This window comes from Copadichromis virginalis, linkage group LG6 (assembly GCF_057382275.1).
Source record: "Copadichromis virginalis isolate Kocher_CV1m ecotype Utaka linkage group LG6, C_Virginalis_male_GT1.1, whole genome shotgun sequence".
In the NCBI taxonomy this organism is placed as follows: Eukaryota; Metazoa; Chordata; class Actinopteri; order Cichliformes; family Cichlidae; genus Copadichromis; species Copadichromis virginalis.
This window is the reverse complement of record NC_140623.1, coordinates 39,620,416-39,640,716: the sequence shown is the minus strand read 5'-3', so window position 1 is coordinate 39,640,716 and position 20,301 is coordinate 39,620,416. Positions and strand designations below refer to the sequence as shown.

The window sequence follows — 20,301 nt, the reverse complement described above, 5'->3', positions numbered from 1 at the left end:
GATTCCCCACTCGTGCGCCATCACCTTCACCTGGGCCTCCACCGTTCGGACGGCGTGCTCTTCCCCCCCGCTCTCTGTCAGCCGCTGGGTCGCCAAAGCAATGTTCTGAAAGCTAAAGCTACTGTCTACGTAGTGCGCCCAGAGCGTGAGGTACCTCTCAGTGTTTCCCTGCCAGTTGTGGAGCCAAACCTCTGCGCTCAATGTCACAAAGTAAGGAACTTCCTTCTGACTGCTGGAAGCTCGCCCACGTCTCCTGTGCTCGAACTCAATGGGAGCAGTGTAGTCCTTAACCTCCTCGCTCTCTCCGCTCTCACTTTTCCTCCTGAGCAGCCGAGCCAGGCTCGCCTTGCCTCGGGCGTGGTGGTCCGTCAGCAGACTCTCGAGCTGACAGGACAACGGCAGCTCCTTGTAATTAGGCAGCAGTGTGAGAATCAGCTTTCTGAAGCCTTCGCCTTCCACAAGAGATGGCGGCTGGAGGTCCACGATAAGAAAGTTGACGATAGCATCGGTCACTTGAGTGGACAGAACCAAGGGGAGAGTGCTGATGAGACCGCTGGTAAGTGTGAGCGGCTGAGAGCGTTGTTGACCTGTTTTTGTGAAAAAGCAGCTTTTAAATAGGAAATTAAAACAGAATTAAATTCCTTTCTGTTCTATAACAAACAAGAGTTAAGTAACTGCAACTGCATATTTGATAAAAGCAACAGTTTTCTAACTCACAGATTTTGCACAATAACAAAATACGTTGAGGAAAATAATCTTTTCTATGAATCCCACTGATTTAGGTGGGATCAAGTCAAAGTGTGGTCAAAATACAATCCCTACAAAATAGATAAGGACATGATTTAATACACCCATTCATCTGTCCAAGATGATGAATCCCCATAACTAAATGCTTTAATAACTTTGGGATGTTTATTAATGAAATTTCCCCCAGAGATTCTGCATCACTTACTCTTTCTTTTAACCTAATAACTTCTGGCACTGTGCATTGCAAACAGGAAGTAGAGAGTTACCCAGTGTGAGACTCCGGTCCTTGTCTTTCAGCTTGAAGTGGTGTTTGTTGGTCAGGTGGTTTTGGAGATCTGGCACTCCTCCCGCACAGCTCACGTGCTCCATGCACAGCTTGCACACAGCCGTGTTTCGGTCCAGAGGCCGACCGGTGGGGTCGGGCTCGAGTCCAAAGAAGTACCACGGGCTGTTCTGGATGGCGTTGGGGTTGCTCAGCAGTTTCTCAGTTCCAGGCAGAAAATCATACTTTTCTATCGTGTGAGGAGACGGGAAGGAGATGACAGAGGTGGAGACGAAGGAGGAGCCAGTGATCATGCTGCCTGGGTCGCTGACGGCGTCTGAGTTCGACATCGTCGTCACGTCGCTTATGACAGGCATGGGGCTCTGTGATTGGCTGTGATCTGACCAAAAGGAAGTGCTGCTCGGCTCCGGGAGGGTGACCAACTGAATGTCCTGCAGGAGGCGCAGAGCCGTCTCCTTGTCTCCAACTTCACATTTCACGTTGTCACCTGTACATCACCGACAAAGACAAATGTATCAGGCACCTTTACAGAGCTACCTTTCAGTCTGTACTGCATTAAAAACTGGGACAGAGCTCACCCATCCCCAGACCCAGAAGGGTGGCATAATCCTTGCCGATCCAGACCCGGAGCTCTGCTCCCTCTGAGATGGGCTGGGAAACCCTGTAGTAGATACGACGGTAAAACTGGAAAACGTCCAGGTTGTGCTCTTCCTCACTGCTGGTATATCTGACATACCTGAAACACACAACAAATGCGTGAAGTCTGCAACTACATCAGAAGATAAAAATAAGCAAAAGGAACCATAAAAACTGCCCACCTCATCCAGTTCGATTTGTTTTCATCAGAAGCGTCCACGTAGATAAAAGCAGCATCGTCTCTGATCTAAAAACACAAAAAGCCCATCTTTGTGTTAACATATGGCCAATAGGAAACAACCCAAAGATTAAACTTTTAAAGCACAAAAAGGGATTCTTTACACACAGCTTTTGTCATTGTTGTTGGGTTTCTTCCCAGTCATTCTGCTACAAGAACAACTTCTATCAAAATAAAATTATATCTTGTAATTCTTTATTTAAAGACAACAAAATATTTGCTTTATTTAAAGCAAAATACTTTGCTTTCCCTCTCAGTTTTCAGACTGCAACAGACTGATATGGGGTCCAATTCGCTGATCAATTTCCCATTTTACTTCCCGTTATGTAATTTACAGAAACCATTGTTGATTAAGAGCTGAGGCTATGCTGGAATCTGTCCATACGGCCTCTTAAATCAACACGGCTTATAATTTATAACAAAAAAACTAAACATCCAAAAACTGTCTACACGATGCTGTATGAACAAAAGTGATCGTTCGTTTTACTCACAGCCCAGGCATATTTGAGGTTGGCCGGCATCTGTCCCTTGCACACTTCTCCTACAAAGGGTCCAAACATGACACCCTGCTGAAGGTGGCACTTGGCGTACACCTTCATCTCCCCATTCTGCTCCTCGCCCAAAGATCCAGAAGCAGATAGTCCAGACCCGAGGTCCCCACAGAGGCACAGGCAGGAAGGCAGAGACAGCGCCGCCCGGGAGGGGCCGCTGTGGAGCCACGGGTCTCCGGGCGGCAACACCGCATCTGGGACATAGTTCTGGTTGGAAGTAGGCTGGAGCGAGGGAACATCCTCAAAGAACTCTTCATTGTTGAGATCCAAACCTGGAAAAAGAATATAATAGAGAAATAATGAAACAACAGAGATATTACTGAAAATTCAGGGTCGGGATTCATCTTCACGGAGCATAGTTCCACTTTCTTGGGTCGTTTTAAGCAACAGAATTCAGAAAGACAGGAAGCTGCTGTATTCAGATGAGGGGAATAATACAATACAGACAAACTTTAACGTCTGTATTACAGGCAGCCACCAGTGCTAGCCCGCCGTCTCCTAGCAGATGCACATATGATATGTTTATTGTACAAATTTGAAAAGAAAAGGTGATTTTCAGAAACGTTGACCTCTGACCTTCAAGTCAAAGTCGCTGGGATTTGAACTCGATATTTAATAGATGCACCCATGGTATCAATTTGAAAGTTTTACATTGCCTCATTCTCGAGTTATCGTATTGACAAACTTGCGTGTCCACACCACCCGCCCGCCCGCCGGGGTGACAGCAACGCTCCCAGCCACCAGGAAGAACACCAGTCACCATTAAATCTGTGTTCAGTACGTGAAGTGAGATCTTACCAATAATTTTGCAGATCAGGTCTACAAGTGGCTGATGGCTTTTATTTAATCTTTCCCCCTCCTTTTAATCACTTTTCATTTTGTTCTCTTTATTTGGATTTGATGATCTTCAGTCAGATCACACTGAGTGTTTTTTTGTCTTGTCTTTTCCCACCAGCCCATCCTGAAGCCTGCAGAGTAAAATAAGCCTGTAAAGGCACTAAAAAAAGAAATGCTGTCACTGGTGGCTCTTGTAGCATCAGGGTCGATCATAACAGAAGCTTTAAGTTTAACTTTCGAGATGGTGTCTACTCAAACTATCATCACTGAAATAATGAAGCCACTGCACCGCTGCTGCAAAGACAGTGTGCTCACATGGACTTCTGACAGCAGTACCCACTTGTCAGGCCCTGCTGGGCTGTCTGAATCGCTCTGTGGTAATATCACGCTCTGCTGCTTACGGCTGCAGAGGAATGGGGTCAGGTGACTTAATAAAATTGTATTTGAGTGATTCCCCAAACCTCGGCGTATCTGTGCACGCTGTGAGCCCGGGGCCACGCAGATGGTGGACAGTGCGACTGCTGTGATCGATTCTGGCTCGCACGATTGATGTTCACACATGTAGGCCAACACTGAGCCCATATAATTAAGTCCTGCAGGGAGAGTCTAGCCATAACCTCTGAGCTGATTAACTCTGAGACGGGATGCTCAGAGTTTCCAGTTGCACAACAGCTGATTGCAGTTCAATACACTCTGTGCGTGCTCACCCTGAGTTATGAAAGAAAGCCATCATCAGTTGGTAAAGCAACAAGAAAATGAAGAACAGAGCCTCCATTTTAATCTGACAGAGCAAGGACTACGAACAGGACCAGGACAGTTATCTTCAAAAACATGAGAGGCGAAGAGACTCCTTTTAGTCAGTGTTATCCAATAAGTTGTCTTTTACCTAGATCATTTTTTTTAAATAGATAAAACTGACAGGGGCAAAATACAGGTAAAGCTGAAGATAACATGTGGATCAAACCGATCTGACACAGTTTAGTCATGCACCTCCAAAGCACTCTGCAACAGTCTTGAGCCAACAGTTGTGCTTCAAAGGAGGCAGATTGTGTAGTGAGTTACACATTCATCTATCAAGCAAGAGATCCCTGGTTTGAGCACAGGTGGAGACACAAATCCCTCTGGGGTTGCATCTGGCATCAAAATCTGCAAACTCGAATACCCAGAGCTACATGCTGTGTCAGTAAGAGGGCAGCTGAAAGAAAAAGGTCTGATGAAGTGATGAAACCAAGTTATAAAATGTTTGGATCAAATGTTTTCCAATATGTACAAAGGAGGTAAACAAGGGTATACGGGCATCTGTAAAACACAGTGGAGGCTCTATCATGGCTTGGGGCTGCATTTCACCCAGTGATGTCATTGGATTTTGATCCATCATGCAATACCATCTAAAAAGCACCTGATTGTCATGCTGAAAAATAAAGCTGCTGTCAGTGATTCCCAAACAAAGTGCTGTAAAAGTATATCTGGATAGAAAAGAACATAGTGGAACACCTCACCAGAGCCTGAACCTTAACATTACTGAAACAGTGAGAGAGGGGTCTATTTTTATTAGTATTTTTTCCTCATATGGAGGGTTTTTGTTTTGTTTTTAGAGGGGGCGACTTAAGACCTTTTAGAAAAATTGCTTGTGGGCAGTGGGAGTTACACGGAACACAAACCCAGTCTTTCTCAATGTGCATGAAACAGTGGTTATGGATACAAGCGGTTTATACCATGGCATCAACTGCGCATGTGTGACTGGATAGCTATTCGTCATTTATTGCGGGACTTCCTGATGTAAAACACACCGCTGTGCATAGAGTATGGTACAGTTTATTCGGCGCGTACGGTATAAAAAAATGCACATTATCTGAGCCAAGTATCATCCGGTTGATGATCGATCTGTTGTTTAGAAAAGCTACCAGATTGTGAGTGTGCACAGGCGCAGTACTAAACACACCTTGTCTGCAAGTTAACTGTAAAAAAGCTGCATAGTAAAGCAGCGTCGGGGCTCAGGGACTATTTTTTTGTCACAGCACTAAAATGCAACTTTCAAGCAACCCCAGGTGAGCCATGTGAGCAGCCATGTCTGATCGGCTTTGCTGGGCTGGAGGCATGCAGGGTTCAGACATATGAGAAAATAAGTTAATGCATACTTTAAGATTCCACAAGTTTTCAATGAAGAAATTATTTTAGGTTAAAAAAAAAAATCACCTTGAGTGTCAAGTAAAGCTCCCGCGGTCGCGGAGGAAGTGGTCTCAAAGAAATCAGCACGATGTCGCCTTTTCAGGTGGCTTCTTAAATTAGTAGTATTTCCACCTTTTGCCAGCACTATTTTTCGGCACAGGCGACAAACGGCCTCACCGGTGTTCAAAGGTCGCCCCTTTTCATCCGCCTTTAAGCCAAAATACAGCCACACGATGGACTTGCTTCTGGGTTTACTGATAAGATCCATGTTTCTGTAGCTCTGCAGCCTGCAGCCCCGCTACCAGATCTGCGATGCATAGACAGGAAAACTACACCACCTGATTACATGCAACGCTCTTGTACCGCACAGATTCAGGTCAATGACGGCGAAAACCTTCTTTCTAAAAGTAAAAGCAGCAGATACCAATCAATATCTTAAAAGTTCCTGACTGCAGGCATGTGTACGACACGTGTTTTTAATAAATCACTTCCCTTCAAAGATGTGAAAAAAATCTCACAGCTCTCAGTTTGGTTTTAAAATGAGAAACCGGTCAAAGAGCGTCCACAGCTTTTGTTTAAACACACACAGAACTGCAGCCAGTGGGACCGCATGGCCTTCTACCTGCTCTATTTCTGGGCTTTTTACGTCTTTCTCTGTAGACTGACGACAGCACACTGCGACGGCCGAGTGTTGCCACATCTTGTTCTCAATACGCCGGCAAAAAACACCGACTGCCTATAAAGATAAACACAGTCTCCACAAACCTCGGAAAAGGTTAAGGAGGAAAACAGCTATCAAAGCCAGCGTAAAGGTAAAATTGTGTGTGTGTGTGTGTAAAGCGGGCAGCTGCAAAAGGGTATCAAAAACCCAGGAGTCCTGAGGACCAGTGCTGCAGACATGGGCTGTGCTTGACCTGATGCTGTCCTACTACAGGATTTTTTTTTCCTGATATTGCCATTGCATGCTACAAATTATCAAATGATTGTCACACATTAAAAAAAAAGAACTATCCATGTAATTTTATTTCATGTATTATGTTAGTACTTGTTAGATTCTGGAGCTTCTGATAAAAGGTAGACGTTTTATTTATATAGTGCCACAACAACAACAGTTGCCTCGTATGGTTAAGACCCTATAATAATACAGAGAAACCCCAACAATCAGATGACCACCTATGAGCAAGCACTTTGGCGACAGTAAGTAGGAAAAACTCCCTTTCAACAGGAAGAAACGTCCAGCAGAACCAGGCTCAGGGAGGGCCAGTCATCTGGTTGGGGCTGAGGGGAGGGAGACAGGACAAAAAAAACATGCTTTGGAAGAGAGTCAGAGATCAATAATAACTCATAATTATGTGCAGAGTGGTGTATAAACACACGGTGAGAGTAAAAGATTTTTTTTAATGGTTTGTGCAGACGAGAAAAAAGCTGAAATATGCACAAAGTTTACATAGGAAAAAAAAGTTTTTCGCAAGATATTTCCTCTCACGCTATATTATGATGATGATGATGGTAGGAAGCACCATCACCTTGGTTCAAAATCGGCTATAAAGTGCTCAGCTAGGGTGAGATCTGGCGAAAGCTGCAGCATATTATTGACGGGTTGAAATAAAAACTGTTGTAGCTCACCAATGCCTTTATTGAAACCAGCTTTCTCTTGATTGGCTTATTTGAAAGCGGGTGGGTGGGGTTTCCTGACATGACCGTATTAGGAATATTGACTGTCCTTGTAATCACACAGAGCTGGGAATAGAAAAACCCACAGAAACCAAGCACTTTGACAGGTTTGAAGCCTTGTGGATTACAAGGGTCAGCTACACTTTTTTAAATATGAATACCCATCATGACAACAGATCTATTTATCATCCATCCATCTATTTTCTTCCTCTCTCTCGCTCTGTGTGTGTGTGTTAGGCCCCATTAGGCATTTAATATTACTCGGGCTAAATGAGAGGCAGCAGAAACCCTACGTGAAACCGTAAAATCTGGCAACCCAGGCAGCTGTGGCCGGCCTCCCTGCCTGCGTTGGATGTTAGCTGTGGTCCTTCTGACTGAACCCAAACATCACCCCCAAATCGGGTACGCCAGGTAGGTAAGCACCATACCCCACTGCTGACAGTTGTAGCATTTAAATTTTGGGACCGGGGGCACACAGTATTTTTTCTATTCACGTTTCAAACGCTGACTTTGCCAAACTTGCTTTGTTTTCCTGGGGCTATTTTCTGGCGGTTAGCACTTGGCTGATAGGTAGCTTCGAGCGTGCTGACGTCACCGGGTTGCCGTAGAGCTAGTAGCGATGGGGACACCGTTGCCCTGGCGACAGCGCTCATAAGTTATCGGCGATTGCTAGCTGCTGTATGAACTTTAACGCTGCAGAAAAGGCTTCAGGTGAAGGCTTTACTTAATAAAGTGAATCAAACAAATATCGTGGGTTAAATAGCTTAGGATTTTGGACTGACTCCACCAGCCTTTTTTTTTTTTTTTTTTTTTTTTTTTTTTAAACAAGTAGCAGACAGGGGGGGTAGCTGTTACCCCGACGACAGCACACACAAGTCATCCGTGCCAGCGAGCATCTGTTTGAAACGCTCCGTATACGGCTCGGAGTGCCGCTAACACGCTCCAAAACGTAGTCACATATGGCTTCTTCACTGGTGCCCGACTTTTCATCGGTTATGGTGGTTCTGGAGCGTTTAAAGGAGCTGGACGAATACCTGAAAGAGAAGGAGGTACCGTTCGCACCTGAGGCCAGCCTCCACCTGATGGAGATAACGACTGCTGTCAGCGAGCTGGAGGCAGACAGGCGTGCTGCTCGTGAACACTTGGAAGTGGAAAGCATAGAAAACAGCAAACTGAGACACCAGATCAGCAACATGCGTGAACGAATGAGCAAGGAGATCATGGCTGATGTAGCAGCGGCGCGAGCATCAAATGCCGAGGAGATCCAGCAACTGTGCAAAGATCTCAGTGCAGTCTCTCAGCTCCAAGAAGAAGCTACGAAAATGCAGGAATCCCTTCTCAGCCAAAACAAGTCCCTGTACCTGGAGCGGGATCAGGCGAAGGCTAACCATGATACCATCATGGCTACTCTGAATGATCTACTTTCCCTAAAGTACAGCTCACAGATGCAGCTGAACATGACGTGGGAGAATATAGAGGAGCTGAAGTCCTGCATTGCCGGCGTCGAGCAGGACAGATTAACCCTGGAGCAGAACATGAAGCTGGAGAGACAAGCCTCCTCCGTGAAAAGAAATGACCTCTTGGAAGAGGTGAGCAATGTTGAGGAGCAGACAGAGCAGCAAAACCACCTGAACAGGAGTAGCAGAAGAGAGCTGGATAGCATTACCAACAAGAAAGACAAAGCCCAGGGACGGCTGGATGAGCTGATGGATGAGTTGGGTAAGGTCGAGAACAACATACACAGACTGAATGTGTCACGGCACCATCATGAGGAGCAGCTGGAAGGGGAAGTCCAAAAGCAACGGGAGCTGAGGCAACAGAGGGATCTGCTGAAGGAGGAACTGCATGAGTTGGAGGAAGCCTTCAGCCTCACTGTGCAGAACTTGCAAGAGGAAATCGTCACAATGGACAGTAAAATAAAGGAGGGCAGAGCATCAAAACAGCATTTAGAGGCAGCCCTGACTCAGGTCTGTGAGGTGTTCAAGCATCGGCACACTAAAGAGAACTTGGTCAGGGCTGAGCATCAGCAGATCTCCAAGCAGCTGGAGTGGTCCAGGCTGCAACTGGAGGAGCGTATTGCCTCCATCATAAAGCATGGCAGGGAGATCAAAGAGATGGAGAAGCAGGTCAAAGATCTCAAGGAAACTGATGTAATTAACAAGCGTCTCGTTGAGAGGAATCAGGAAGAGCTACGCAGCAATATGGATGCAGGAGAAAAGAATGTGGGCTGGCTTCAGGAGGAGAAAGAGCAACTCCTGCAGCTCCTGAAGGAGGCAAAGAGGAAACAGGAGGAGCATATTGAGAAAATGACATCTGACATTAGTAGTACCCAGAGAAGATATGAGGAGCTGCTTCAAAAAAAAGAAGCGCTCCTGAGGCAGGAGCCCAAGACCACTGATGCCAGCCTCCTGATGAGGCATGTGACCCGGTCCAAGGAGGAGTACGAAAGAATCGAGAGCCGGCAGCGCCAGGAGTTACAGCAGCTCACCACTGATGTCGACAAGGTTGCTCAGAGTGTTAAGGAGAAGCAGAGGGAGGTGGAGGAGAAGGAAAAGATTCTGAAGAAGGTGGAGGCCGAGTGGAGCGATGAGCAGAACAGGCACCACAGGCTGGAAGAGCTTCTCAATGAGCTGAGGAAGAGGAGGAGTGAGATGGAGCTTTCAATTCAGGCACTGAAGGAGAAAACCAGTGAACTCCTTCAGCCCAAAGAGGAAATGAAGGCTGAGCTGGAGGGGCTGCAAACGTGCCACATCAACACGCTCCACAGACAGGCATCTGAGCTGAGAGCCGTGGAGGTGGGCATCTACGACTGTGGTGTGAAACTGGAGCAAGTCACCATGGAGAACAGCAGGCTGCAGTTCCATATCAGTCAGATGACGGAGGACATCGAAACAGCCAAACTGGAGACGCACAAATACTGGCAGGAGGCTCAGAAGTTCAGGCAAGACACAGAGGCATTATGGGAAAGCTTACAGCAAGCCTGGGCGGAGGATTTAATGTTAACCCAGGACCACGAGAGCAGTGAAGGCGTCCTGTTCATGTCGATTGGTTCTCTGCTTGACCATCTGAAGAATCGGAAACAGCAGTTAGGAAACATTAGCACGCTCCTTCACCAACAAATGCTCGACTTCAGCAAACGACTGGGAGACAAGACCACAGCGAAACTATGCAGCTGACTTTATCCAGGATGACAAGTGGACTGACTTCAGGATGTCAGCCTGCTGTCTGTGCACAGGCAACGTTTGAGCCTGATATTAACCTGTAATGTGGACAAAAAAAAAGTTTGGTATAAGATGAAGATAATTTGAAATACTTTTTTGTTGTGGTTGGTTCACTTTGTTTCTTGACACAATTATCTGAAAAATGTTACCAGAGGTGGTGCTCGGTCCAATTTAAAACTGAACTTATGGAGCTGATGAATTTTTGAAAGTAGTTTTTGTTTGCGAGATGGGCATAATTGCACTTCTCATGCACTTTCACAAATACAAATCATTTCCTGTGTGACTCCTACCAGCAGATGGCAGAATAGATCTGGCTTTTCCTCAGCGTGACCTTTCCCCGCAGTTACAGGGTCAAACACACACCCACTTGTACTTCCTCTCAACAAAAACATGCACACACATGTATCCAGAGGCACGTACTCAGAGGGCTAAATACTGGTTTACTAAGACGGAACGAAAAACAAGGCTGCAGCTGCCAAAAAGTCAGTTTTAAGAGGAAGTCGTCATTTTATTCCAGTGAAGAAGGTAAGTCTCCAAAAAGCCCAGAAGTAAACTTTACTTTGACCTAAGGTATCTGTAGCTTTGTGCTTTGGCTGGACCTTCGTTTATATTTAGACAGTTTTGTTCATGTTTTTAATATCTTTGTCTCTAAATGAATCTGCTTATCTCGTGTTCAGGATTCTGTGTGTGGTGTATCTGATGCCACAATACAAGCTGTTCTTTTCTGAGATATTGCTTCACAAACGGTAGATTTCATCACTACCTCAAACTGTTGTTGTCGAAAGTTAATCCTTTTTTTAACGATTGGCTTCAGCTGAAGGACACACACGGCTCAAATGTAATGTTATCAGTCATAACAAGATGTACAAAGACACAAATGCTGATGTTCTCATCTTACATTTAAGATATTTTATCGTTACTAAGGCAGGAGTGCTGAATTCAGTTTCACTAAAGGCCGTGTTTGTTAACATGTTTAAATACATGTCGTACCTTTCTCAATGTAATTTGGTCCACATTAAACTTCGTTTAACCAAAAGGATTAAGAAAAGAAAACCAGGGTAACTGACAGGGAGCTTCCAACAGCTCAAAGGATGATCCTGAATTTGACAGACACTCATAGTTTTGTATCCTGATGTAAGAGCAAAACCAGAGATTTCTGACTTTGCTCTTACCCAGCCTCTTTCATAGCCCAGAACATGCCAGCTCAGTAGTTGGAAAACAGAGCAAGCTAATAAGAGATCTCTGGTCACGTAGTTTCCCCGTAACTCACAGCCGAGCCTTCTGCCAAAAAAACCGCTGCAACTCTGAGAATGGAGTCTAGGAAATGCTGTGCTGCAGCTAAACGTCTCACCTCAATTCAACAAATGGCCAAAGTCTCAATTTCCTGCCTGAACATCTAAATGTTGACACAATTGACCCAAATGTAAACAAAAAATGTTTCTGGGCTGTGACCACACGGCTCACTAAAGGCCCTCATTCCACCTCCATGCAATCTGTTTGTGACAGTTAGACCATAAACATGCACATGAGCAAGCTGGAGGTTGTTTTGCAGGCCTCTGGGAATTCTCTTCCTCCGTCTTCTCATCCCTCTGCTGGGCTGAAGCCCTGCTAAGCTATTGTCCAACTCTCCTTGTGTTACTGCCCGTCTCTTGGCCTCTCCTGTGCTGAGAGACTCTGCAAGCCTGGTTGTGATAGCATGTGTGGATGTGCCATACCAGGGGACCTCCGATCCATTCAGACTACCTGTGTAACCTGAATGGATCGGAGGTACCGTTTCATGCTATCAGGAAGTGAAGAGGACAGGGCTGAGGAGAGAGTGATGGTCTGTGGTCACCAGCTGAACCACTCCCTACAGTAATTGGGGTTGTCTCGGTGTCTCTCCAGCACCTGTTGTACTTTGTGAATCCAAAACAATGGCTCATGTTCCCTAACCTCTGGATATATCCATGAAATTTAAACTGACTTTGTGTTGATTTTTTTTTTCTAGAAAACTATAGTTTTCTAGATAATGCAATTTAAAAATGGCCCCTCATGAAATGATACTAGAAAAATGTATAAAAATACCCATGAGAGAAAGCTTAAAGCGTAGTTCAGAGTGGCTTAGTGTAACACAGAGAGTTAAAAAGAGATAAAAATGTCTCTCAGCTGGATAGACGTTAAAGCCTGCAGCAAAGTTATGTCTACGACACAAACTGTCAAACTGAAACGTCGAGCAGCTGATCTGCATACAGACTGCTTTCATTTTAGCTTCTTTTTAAGACGCTCTTACCGTGTAAGACAAACTGCTGGTGGGTGCAGGCAGCTAAAAACATTCTTCTCGTTATATTTAACTGACCGTGCATGTGGTTTTGATGAAGCACATCACAAGATCACACACGTAGTTAAAGCTGTTTCAGCTCCTCTAAAAGGCACAAACTCATAAAATCCCCCTCACAGAAATCTGACAAGGCAGCTGCCCTCAATATGGAAATGTCAATACACCACCAGAGGATCCAGTGACAACTCTCTGGCCCCTCCCTCCTGCCAACACTCGTGCACTTAGTCACAGTTACATAGATTTACTACAGGTCGTCTACAGGATGTGAGTCATCCTGACCACACAGCGGCGTGCACGTGAATGCTCAGTGATCTTGATGTTCGTGATTCTGCTACAGTTAAAAATGACTTCCTCTTTGTTAAAATCAGCTGTGATAAGCTTAAGGTATGGGTTGTGCATGGTCAGCGTGCAGGTGTGAGTCATCCTCTAAAATTAGATGTTTTGTTGTTGTTGATAAACTACGACAAATGTGGTTTTGTGGGCTCACAGAACATCTGATGTGGTGTAGACAGCTACCAACTCGGAAGAATTTCTACTAGAAAAGAAGCGTGATGATTTTAATGTGCACCGAGCTCCTGCTTCTATAAACAGCTGCTCTGTAACAATGCAGCAGCCACACAGTAGCAAAGATTCCACAGAAAAGTAACAGAGTGAATAAAATGTAGTTTGGAAAAATAACAAACAATAAATCTATTAAAAAAATCAATAAAAGATCTGTACATCCGGTGTTTACAATTTGCAAAGTACAGACGTTAGGTAACTATAGGTTACTATCCCTGCAAATCCCCGTCCTTTATATTATATTTGACTTTAAACTGAGTTATGTTTGGACATGTGTTAATTCCACACAATTTTACACCACATGTGGATATAGAAACTTCAGCTAGTACTCTGAAACTGTCCATCCTCAGATTTAATGTAGCCCGACCGATTTCTACAAGATTCAAACTTTTTTTTTTTTTTCAAATTTTTTTGATTATTAAAAAAAAATGTGTTCATGTGTGCTCAGTATGATTTGGTTCCATGTGTTTACACAGTCATTTTCCAGCACCGGTGTTTATCTGTTTGCGTTTAATTTGAGGTGTTTCAAAATACTAGATCTGGTTCTTCCAGCTAAATTGCCGTCGTTCTAATGATTCTGTCGGATTTGTTTTTCCACTTTTCACCTAATTGCCTTTAGATGTTGATATGTTCTTAATGCTTTTGCACAGAAATATAAAATATACACCTGGTGTTCTGCATTATAGTTATTACCATCATCTGCCTGCAGACTGGTCGTTTTATTAGTTGCAGCTGCCTGATGCAGTCCGGTGCAGATGCACTGCCATAGGTGCAGCTTTTCTTTCTATGCATTTGGCAGGTTGGAAAAATACAGGCTGCCACATAAAAAGTATCTAGAGACATTATATAAAGAGAAAACATTTGAAACCAGATTTATGTACCGATAAAAGTTCAGCTGATGCAGGTGAACAGCAGCAAAAATAGATCTACTTTTACTATTGAATATCTAGATGAATGCACAATTACAATTTGCAAAGTAAAGGCATTAGGTAAAGGTAAGAAGTGGACCAAACCACTGTGAGGTAGATGAGGGGGAGTCTGTCTCTCAAAATTGAATGAGTTGCTTTCTATCTGTTATTTTAGCTGAAAACTTTCTCTGTAGGTAATGTTATTTAATATTATATCATTAAATACTTACAGTGATGCAAAAAGGTGAGCCAGAACTCCTTAATCCCCCTCCCCCCTTTTTCCTTGGTGTGCCATTGCCAACCCCAGAGCTGCGCTTTTGCCCCAGCCCTGATCACTTGGTACCTTGCAGGGAGTGTCAGAAATATGTGGAGTATTTCTCTCTTTTCTTTTATAAACATATTAACAGTCCCAAGCCTGCAGCGTTGGAGCAAGTCTGCCAATGATGTCCTTTCTTCATTTTCTATGCTCACCATTCGTCCCGACAGAATAGTTTTAAACAGATATTGGTCTTCTTGCTGCACGCGTCCTTTAAGGTGACCCAAGTATAAGATCAGAAGTGATCGTAGATATGAGAAATGAATACTGTCCCAGGGGAGTTTTATTTTTCCATGTCCAAAAAAATATTTGAGCATTTGACTGTTTTTGATTTCGAACATGTAAAAATAAATAAAATAGAATACATGGAAAACAGAAAAGCAAAGTAAAAAAATAAACTGCTTTTCCACTAACATCTCGAGATACCCCACACTTTACATGCTCGAAAAGTAGTAGGATGAATTAATAATTTACAAATCAGAGTTCATTGATATATATAATTGTTTATTTGTAGTGCTACGAGAGACATTATATAAAGAATCGACCTGGCGCTCGGTGAACCAGTCAGTCGAAATCTCTGATAAATATCTGAAACACCGTGACGGCGGGTGTGTCGCCCTGCACTTAAACAGCCCAACAACAGAGAATTAATTGTAGAGGATCCATCGTGATCAGGTCTGCGTAACGAATAGAATGTCTCTATTGTTACTGTAACATCCAAATAAGTGAACTCTCAACAGTGAAAAGATCACTTAACAGTCACTCCAGATTACTCCATTCTCTCAAATTGCACAAAGCACATTGAAATGGACATTGCAGCATTTAGTGCTTGTACAGTAACTGCTCACACAGACAGAAAGCCCCTAGAAACAGCATAGAAAAAAGGAGCTTGTGTGAATGGGTGAATGAAGCAAGTTGTGTAAAGCAGTCCATTTATAAGAACCAGTCTATTTACCAGATAAACCAGTGAATGTTATCTCGTGTAAGATCTGTAAATGCTTCAGCAGCCTGTTATTGTTTGTGTCAAAAAAGTTGATTGACAGGTTGGAAAACTACAGCATGTGTGGAAAAAAACTGTCATAGCACTGCTGAATGGTTAATTATAGTCGTGTGTGTGTGTGTGTGTGTGTGTGTGTGTGTGTGTGTGTGTGTGTGTGTGTGTGCGTGCGCGCTGCTGTTACAACAGCCAAAATGAGGAAGTTGTTACCATACGTTCACACGCTGTGCTCTCACAGAGTGATTAGAAACTATTAACACAGTGTACTCGGGTGATAGGTGTTATGGTGTATCAGCGAGGATGAGTGCGGGGTATCGTGTTTTTGTGCGCCTCTATATTTAGTCGAGGGCCAAGTCGCTAGAGTAAATCTGTCAGTCATATCAGCCACTCAACAGGTTTGCCCCGCGCTCTCTCTCTCTCTCTTTGACTTTGTCGCTCTCTCCCTCCTGTCTCTGTCTCTCTGTCTCTGTCTCTCTGTCTGGCACATGACCTCTAATGCTCCATATGGTCCGCTGACGTCTGCGCTTCATAATTCCTCTTCCTCTCTCTCTCTCTGAGGCTTTATATGCAACAGTGACAAGTCATAGTTATTTCCACACACAGACCGCACATCTGTCACTGTCTCCTGACACACTGCAGACGTTTAGCCTCCCGAGCGGACAGGCAGCACATCTGTTAGGTAGCATTAAAAAGAGCCATTAAGGACATTTAACTAAGGAGTACCGTGGACATTGCAGAGGAGCATAATGGAGACTCTGGGTAAGAAGAAGCTTTTTCTTTTGGGTGTTTTGGTCGTCAGTAGCTCTTAATTTAGTCTCGCAAAGTCTTATTAGAGAGGATGGAGTTTTTGGACATGTGGTTTTTGCTACGTACAAAAAAAACTGTGGGGTTTAATTTAGTCAGCCTTGAAATAAATTTGTTTGTTTAAGCATATTTGGCACATTTCTGTTCAGTAAGTAAACACAGAGTCTTTGCTTTACGCTTCTATGTGAAAAGTTACGTGGTCACCACTCCAAGAAAAGGACCCTGGCCTTGCTGTGTGACTGAATTAAAGCATTATTGTTACATATTAATAAATAATATACTAATATAAATTTTAACAGAATGAAGATGCTTGTTTAAACGTGCTGCTGTTCTCCGTCTGTTTGACGCGAGACTGCACGGATCCTAAACATCCAGCTCCTTTTATAGTCACGTAGTTCTGGTCTCGGAGAGCTGAGAGGAAAAGTTGGATGTCAGAATTTTTATGTCGGAGCAGAGGTCAATCTGATCTCTGCAGCACATTTTTTGTCCGATTTAAGGAACTTGGAGTGCGCGTTACAGAGAGGAGTGCATTACTTCGCCTGTTAATTCTCCTTGGAATGCTGAAGCATAACAGCTTTTTTTGCTTTGGTCTTGCTGAAAGTCAAAACATTTAGAGATGCAAGATTATTGCTTTTTGTGTTTAGTTTGCACCTCTTTCAGTGTCTCTCGGTACAACATCTGCCCAATCTGAACCACTTTGGTTTCTGAAGTTGTTGCATATAGATGCTGTTACACACTCGTGGAGCAGGCGGTGTGGCACACTGATTTTTATCAGCAGGGTGTGGCTTCTGCTACCTGTAATTCATAACTAAAAGTTGTTTTCTGTGTTTAACATTTTTGGGGGGAAGCTTTTGTCACTTTTATACAAATTTTTGTCAACTTGGATATCTGCACTTCAACTTCTCTCCTCTGCTCTCTGTTTCACCGGTGAAACCCAAACAGCTCCTCTGAGAATCTGTCCCCAGCTCCACGTTTGTTTTCTTAGGTTTTCTGCGTGTGAAACACTGAGTCACTGCATTGACTGCTTGTTTTGCTCAAGCATAGAAACGTGCTAACAAGGTACAAAGCCTTCTTTGGAAGGGGTGTTTTACTCTGAGTTTGTTAGCTGACTGTTTAATCCAGCTCAGTCTCTGACACACACTGGGAAACGCACGTGTTATTTTTAGGTTTAATGAGTTTGGTCACGTGTAAGCCGACAGATGCTGCTGAAGCAGAACAAAAGGCTGAGTTGCAGCTGTCACTTTGGGGGTTTGTTTCATCTGGACTGCTGACGCTGTGATGGCTTGGTCCTTACACGACAACCTGAGCTGAAGCTCAACAAACGCTGGGAAAGAACAGATTATTCTTTCCATAAAAGTACAGATGTGTGTGTTACCTTCAGTTTATACGTCATGTTAGAAAGGTGGATGTGTCTCCATCCTATCACATGCTTCACTGTCGCTTTGATTTTCCTCCTCACCAGTGTATCCGATGGGTGGAGGGGCCACGAAGCTGTACAACGCTCTGACTCAGCCCCTCAGCAGCACCAGCTCTCTTCTCCCCTTCCCTTCTTCACACCTGAACCCCCAGCTACCTGCATTCACAAAGCTGGATCCAGATTTCTGCCCGGTAGGTTTTCTTCTTTTTCTTTTGTCTTCAGACTTTTTCTTTTGAATATTTTCATCTAAATATTAAGTGTTGTCTCTCCTTCTGTCGATGGAGCAGGAGGGGTCCTCTCCATGTCCCCCTGATCCAGAGGAGCTGCTTCGTCAGTGCGAGGAGGCCCTCACGGACCGACCACCTCGCTTCGACAGGAAATTTGTTCACATCGGTGATGGAGACGGCGCCCCCAGCAGTGTCATCAGGGTGATGCAATGGAACATCCTGGCTCAAGGTAGAGTGCACTCAGGGAAATTTAATATTCACACTTTCTGAGTCTGTTTTGGTGGAACACAAAACACATGGTGGATAATGTTGTTACTGAAGTCTGGTCTCCCACTTCCTCCTGTCCTGCAGCTCTGGGCGAAGGACTCGACAATTTTGTCATGTGTCCTTTGGAGGCCCTCAGCTGGTCCCGCAGGAAGTACCTCATCATGGAGGAAGTCCTCACCTACCGCCCCCACATCGTGTGCATGCAGGAAGTCGACCACTACTACGACACCTTGCAGCCGGTGCTGGCAGGTTTGGGTTACAGCAGCCACTTCTGCCCCAAGCCGTGGTCTCCGTGCCTGGGCGTTGAGGGCAACAACGGCCCTGACGGCTGCGCGCTGTTCTACGACGAGTCGCGCTTCGAGCTCCTCGACAGCGTCAACATACGACTCTCTGCCATGAGGATTCCAACCAATCAGGTGGGGAAAAAAAAAAATTTTGTCAGGTGTAGTATTTCTGGAGCTTTAGCCTTTCTGGGAAAAATAAAACTACAACACTCTAACTCGCTGCTCTCTGATCGCAGGTTGCCATAGTGACCACGCTGCGCTGTCGGATCACGGGTAAATGCGTGTGCGTGGCCGTGACCCATCTGAAGGCTCGTTCTGGCTGGGAGTGGCTCCGCAGCACTCAGGGGTCAGACCTCCTTTGGCATCTCCAGAATGTGGTCCAGAAGCAGCCCGGCGACCCCGCCGCCGACATACCTCTGCTCATATGCGGGGATTTCAACGCAGTCCCAAATGAGGAGGTGTATCGGCGCTTCGCCACATCGCCTTTCGGCTTGGACTCGGCTTACAAGAAACTCAGCCGGGACGGTTTGACGGAGCCGGAGTACACAACGTGGAAGATTCGGCCCACGGGGGAGTGCTGCAGTACTCTGGACTACATCTGGTACACCAAGGACACGCTGAGAGTGGATGCCGTCTTGGACATGCCCACCGAGGAGGAGATCGGGCCAAACAGACTTCCGTCCTTTAGTTATCCGTCCGACCACCTCTCTCTGGTTTGTGACTTCAGCTTCAAGGAGGAGGAGTGGGAAGGAAACAACAAACCGGCACACCGGAAGTGATGACGCTGTGGAGTTGAGGTTAGCGCTTCCTCCTTCTCGCTTTATTGTGTGACCAGGAGGTCACATGTGAGTGATAAAGACAGTGTGCCAAAACATGGCCAAGACTTTAATGGGACACAGTGTACCTCTGCAGCACGAGATATTCCAGCTGCAGGTGTGCTCTACCTGTCGTCAGACTGCACACACGTACTTTAAGAACTCTGTGCTTCATGCTGCTGATGCACTACAGGACAGACATGGTCTGAGTATCACACATATGAGGTGGAATCAGGTTTTTCACCTCTTAGCATCCTGCAGGCCACTCAGGGTAGAGTGTTTCCCACTCTGGATCTGTCACCAATGACCTGATGGATGTTAAGAGATTAAAATGATGAGTGAATTTTTCTATTTGTATTAAAAAATAAAAAAGGGCACGACAGAGTCTGGAAATGCATCGGACATCGTCTGCTGTCTTCTTTTCTGGCGACAACACATATCTGTGCCAAGACCTTATGTTCATGCACCTTTTTTTTATTTTTTGAAATTTTGATGAATGCAGATAAATTAAAAACTAATAAAGATAAATGGTTGCTTGACAGTAGCCGATAGTTTTGTGACTTGATGTTGGTTCCTTCTTAAGCTCTCCACACCACAGACAGTAGTAAAGAAGGGCGCAGCCACGGTGACGTCACACACTGACCCAGGAGCTGAGCGTCTTTGCTGTCGTCATTTTGGCGTTTGGTAACCGAATGTGACGAGCCTGCGTATAGCCCTCCATTCTGACTCACAAAATAGACTTAATGCTTTGTTCAGTATTAGTACATGGCCATTCTGCAGTATTGTGTGGTCTATGATCTTTAGCCATAGTCACCTTCGTATCTGATGTAGATGAACTACTGAACTACCTTTAGGGAACTACTGGAAACTGTGTGCCAGTTTTGGTTGCTTAGCTCATGATCACATAAGATGAACTGAAACTAGTAGCTTGTCAGCTGAGGGTGTGTTTTAAAAAAAACAACAATCATCTGATTTCACAGAGCTTTAGTTCCCACAGCTGTTCGCCGATAACGATCGAGCAGACAGCTGTTG

General features: G+C 44.8%; 3 protein-coding genes across 8 annotated transcripts in view; 2 read left to right on the top strand and 1 right to left on the bottom strand.

Moving 5' to 3' along the window:
• LOC146708471 (uncharacterized) overlaps nucleotides 1–12,803 on the bottom strand; it is a 15,639-nt gene extending 2,836 nt beyond the window's left edge. Inside the window, exons 1-6 of one of the 2 annotated variants that reach the window (XM_085460367.1) lie at nucleotides 12,626–12,803; nucleotides 2,396–2,727; nucleotides 1,849–1,913; nucleotides 1,609–1,766; nucleotides 1,014–1,517; nucleotides 1–587 (exon numbers count right to left, since the gene is read on the bottom strand). The exon at nucleotides 1–587 is cut by the window's left edge and continues 900 nt beyond it. In XM_085460367.1, the coding sequence (XP_085316493.1) occupies nucleotides 1–587; nucleotides 1,014–1,517; nucleotides 1,609–1,766; nucleotides 1,849–1,913; nucleotides 2,396–2,727; nucleotides 12,626–12,698 (1,719 nt within the window). In that variant the 5' untranslated portion in view covers nucleotides 12,699–12,803. Of the gene's footprint in view, nucleotides 588–1,013; nucleotides 1,518–1,608; nucleotides 1,767–1,848; nucleotides 1,914–2,395; nucleotides 2,728–5,488; nucleotides 6,077–12,625 lie in introns of those variants that run through there. The other variant, XM_085460366.1, reaches the window with a different exon arrangement.
• On the top strand, nucleotides 6,197–19,813 carry noctb (nocturnin b). 5 transcript variants are annotated; one of them, XM_085460374.1, is made up of 6 exons: nucleotides 6,197–6,273; nucleotides 7,373–7,537; nucleotides 17,722–17,867; nucleotides 17,964–18,132; nucleotides 18,255–18,586; nucleotides 18,691–19,813. In XM_085460374.1, exons 3-6 carry the CDS (start codon nucleotides 17,730–17,732, stop codon nucleotides 19,231–19,233), a joined length of 1,182 nt encoding a protein of 393 aa, XP_085316500.1. In that variant the 5' UTR covers nucleotides 6,197–6,273; nucleotides 7,373–7,537; nucleotides 17,722–17,729; the 3' UTR covers nucleotides 19,234–19,813. The 5 variants fall into 5 exon arrangements, with proteins under 5 accessions (XP_085316500.1, XP_085316497.1, XP_085316498.1 ...); XM_085460371.1 differs by having other exon boundaries at nucleotides 7,373–7,546; XM_085460372.1 differs by having other exon boundaries at nucleotides 7,373–7,550.
• Nucleotides 7,742–10,450, top strand: ccdc175 (coiled-coil domain containing 175). The gene has a single exon (XM_085460368.1). The coding sequence runs from the start codon at nucleotides 8,095–8,097 to the stop codon at nucleotides 10,309–10,311; it is 2,217 nt and encodes a 738-aa protein (XP_085316494.1). The 5' UTR covers nucleotides 7,742–8,094; the 3' UTR covers nucleotides 10,312–10,450.
• Nucleotides 19,814–20,301: the final 488 nt, after the last annotated feature.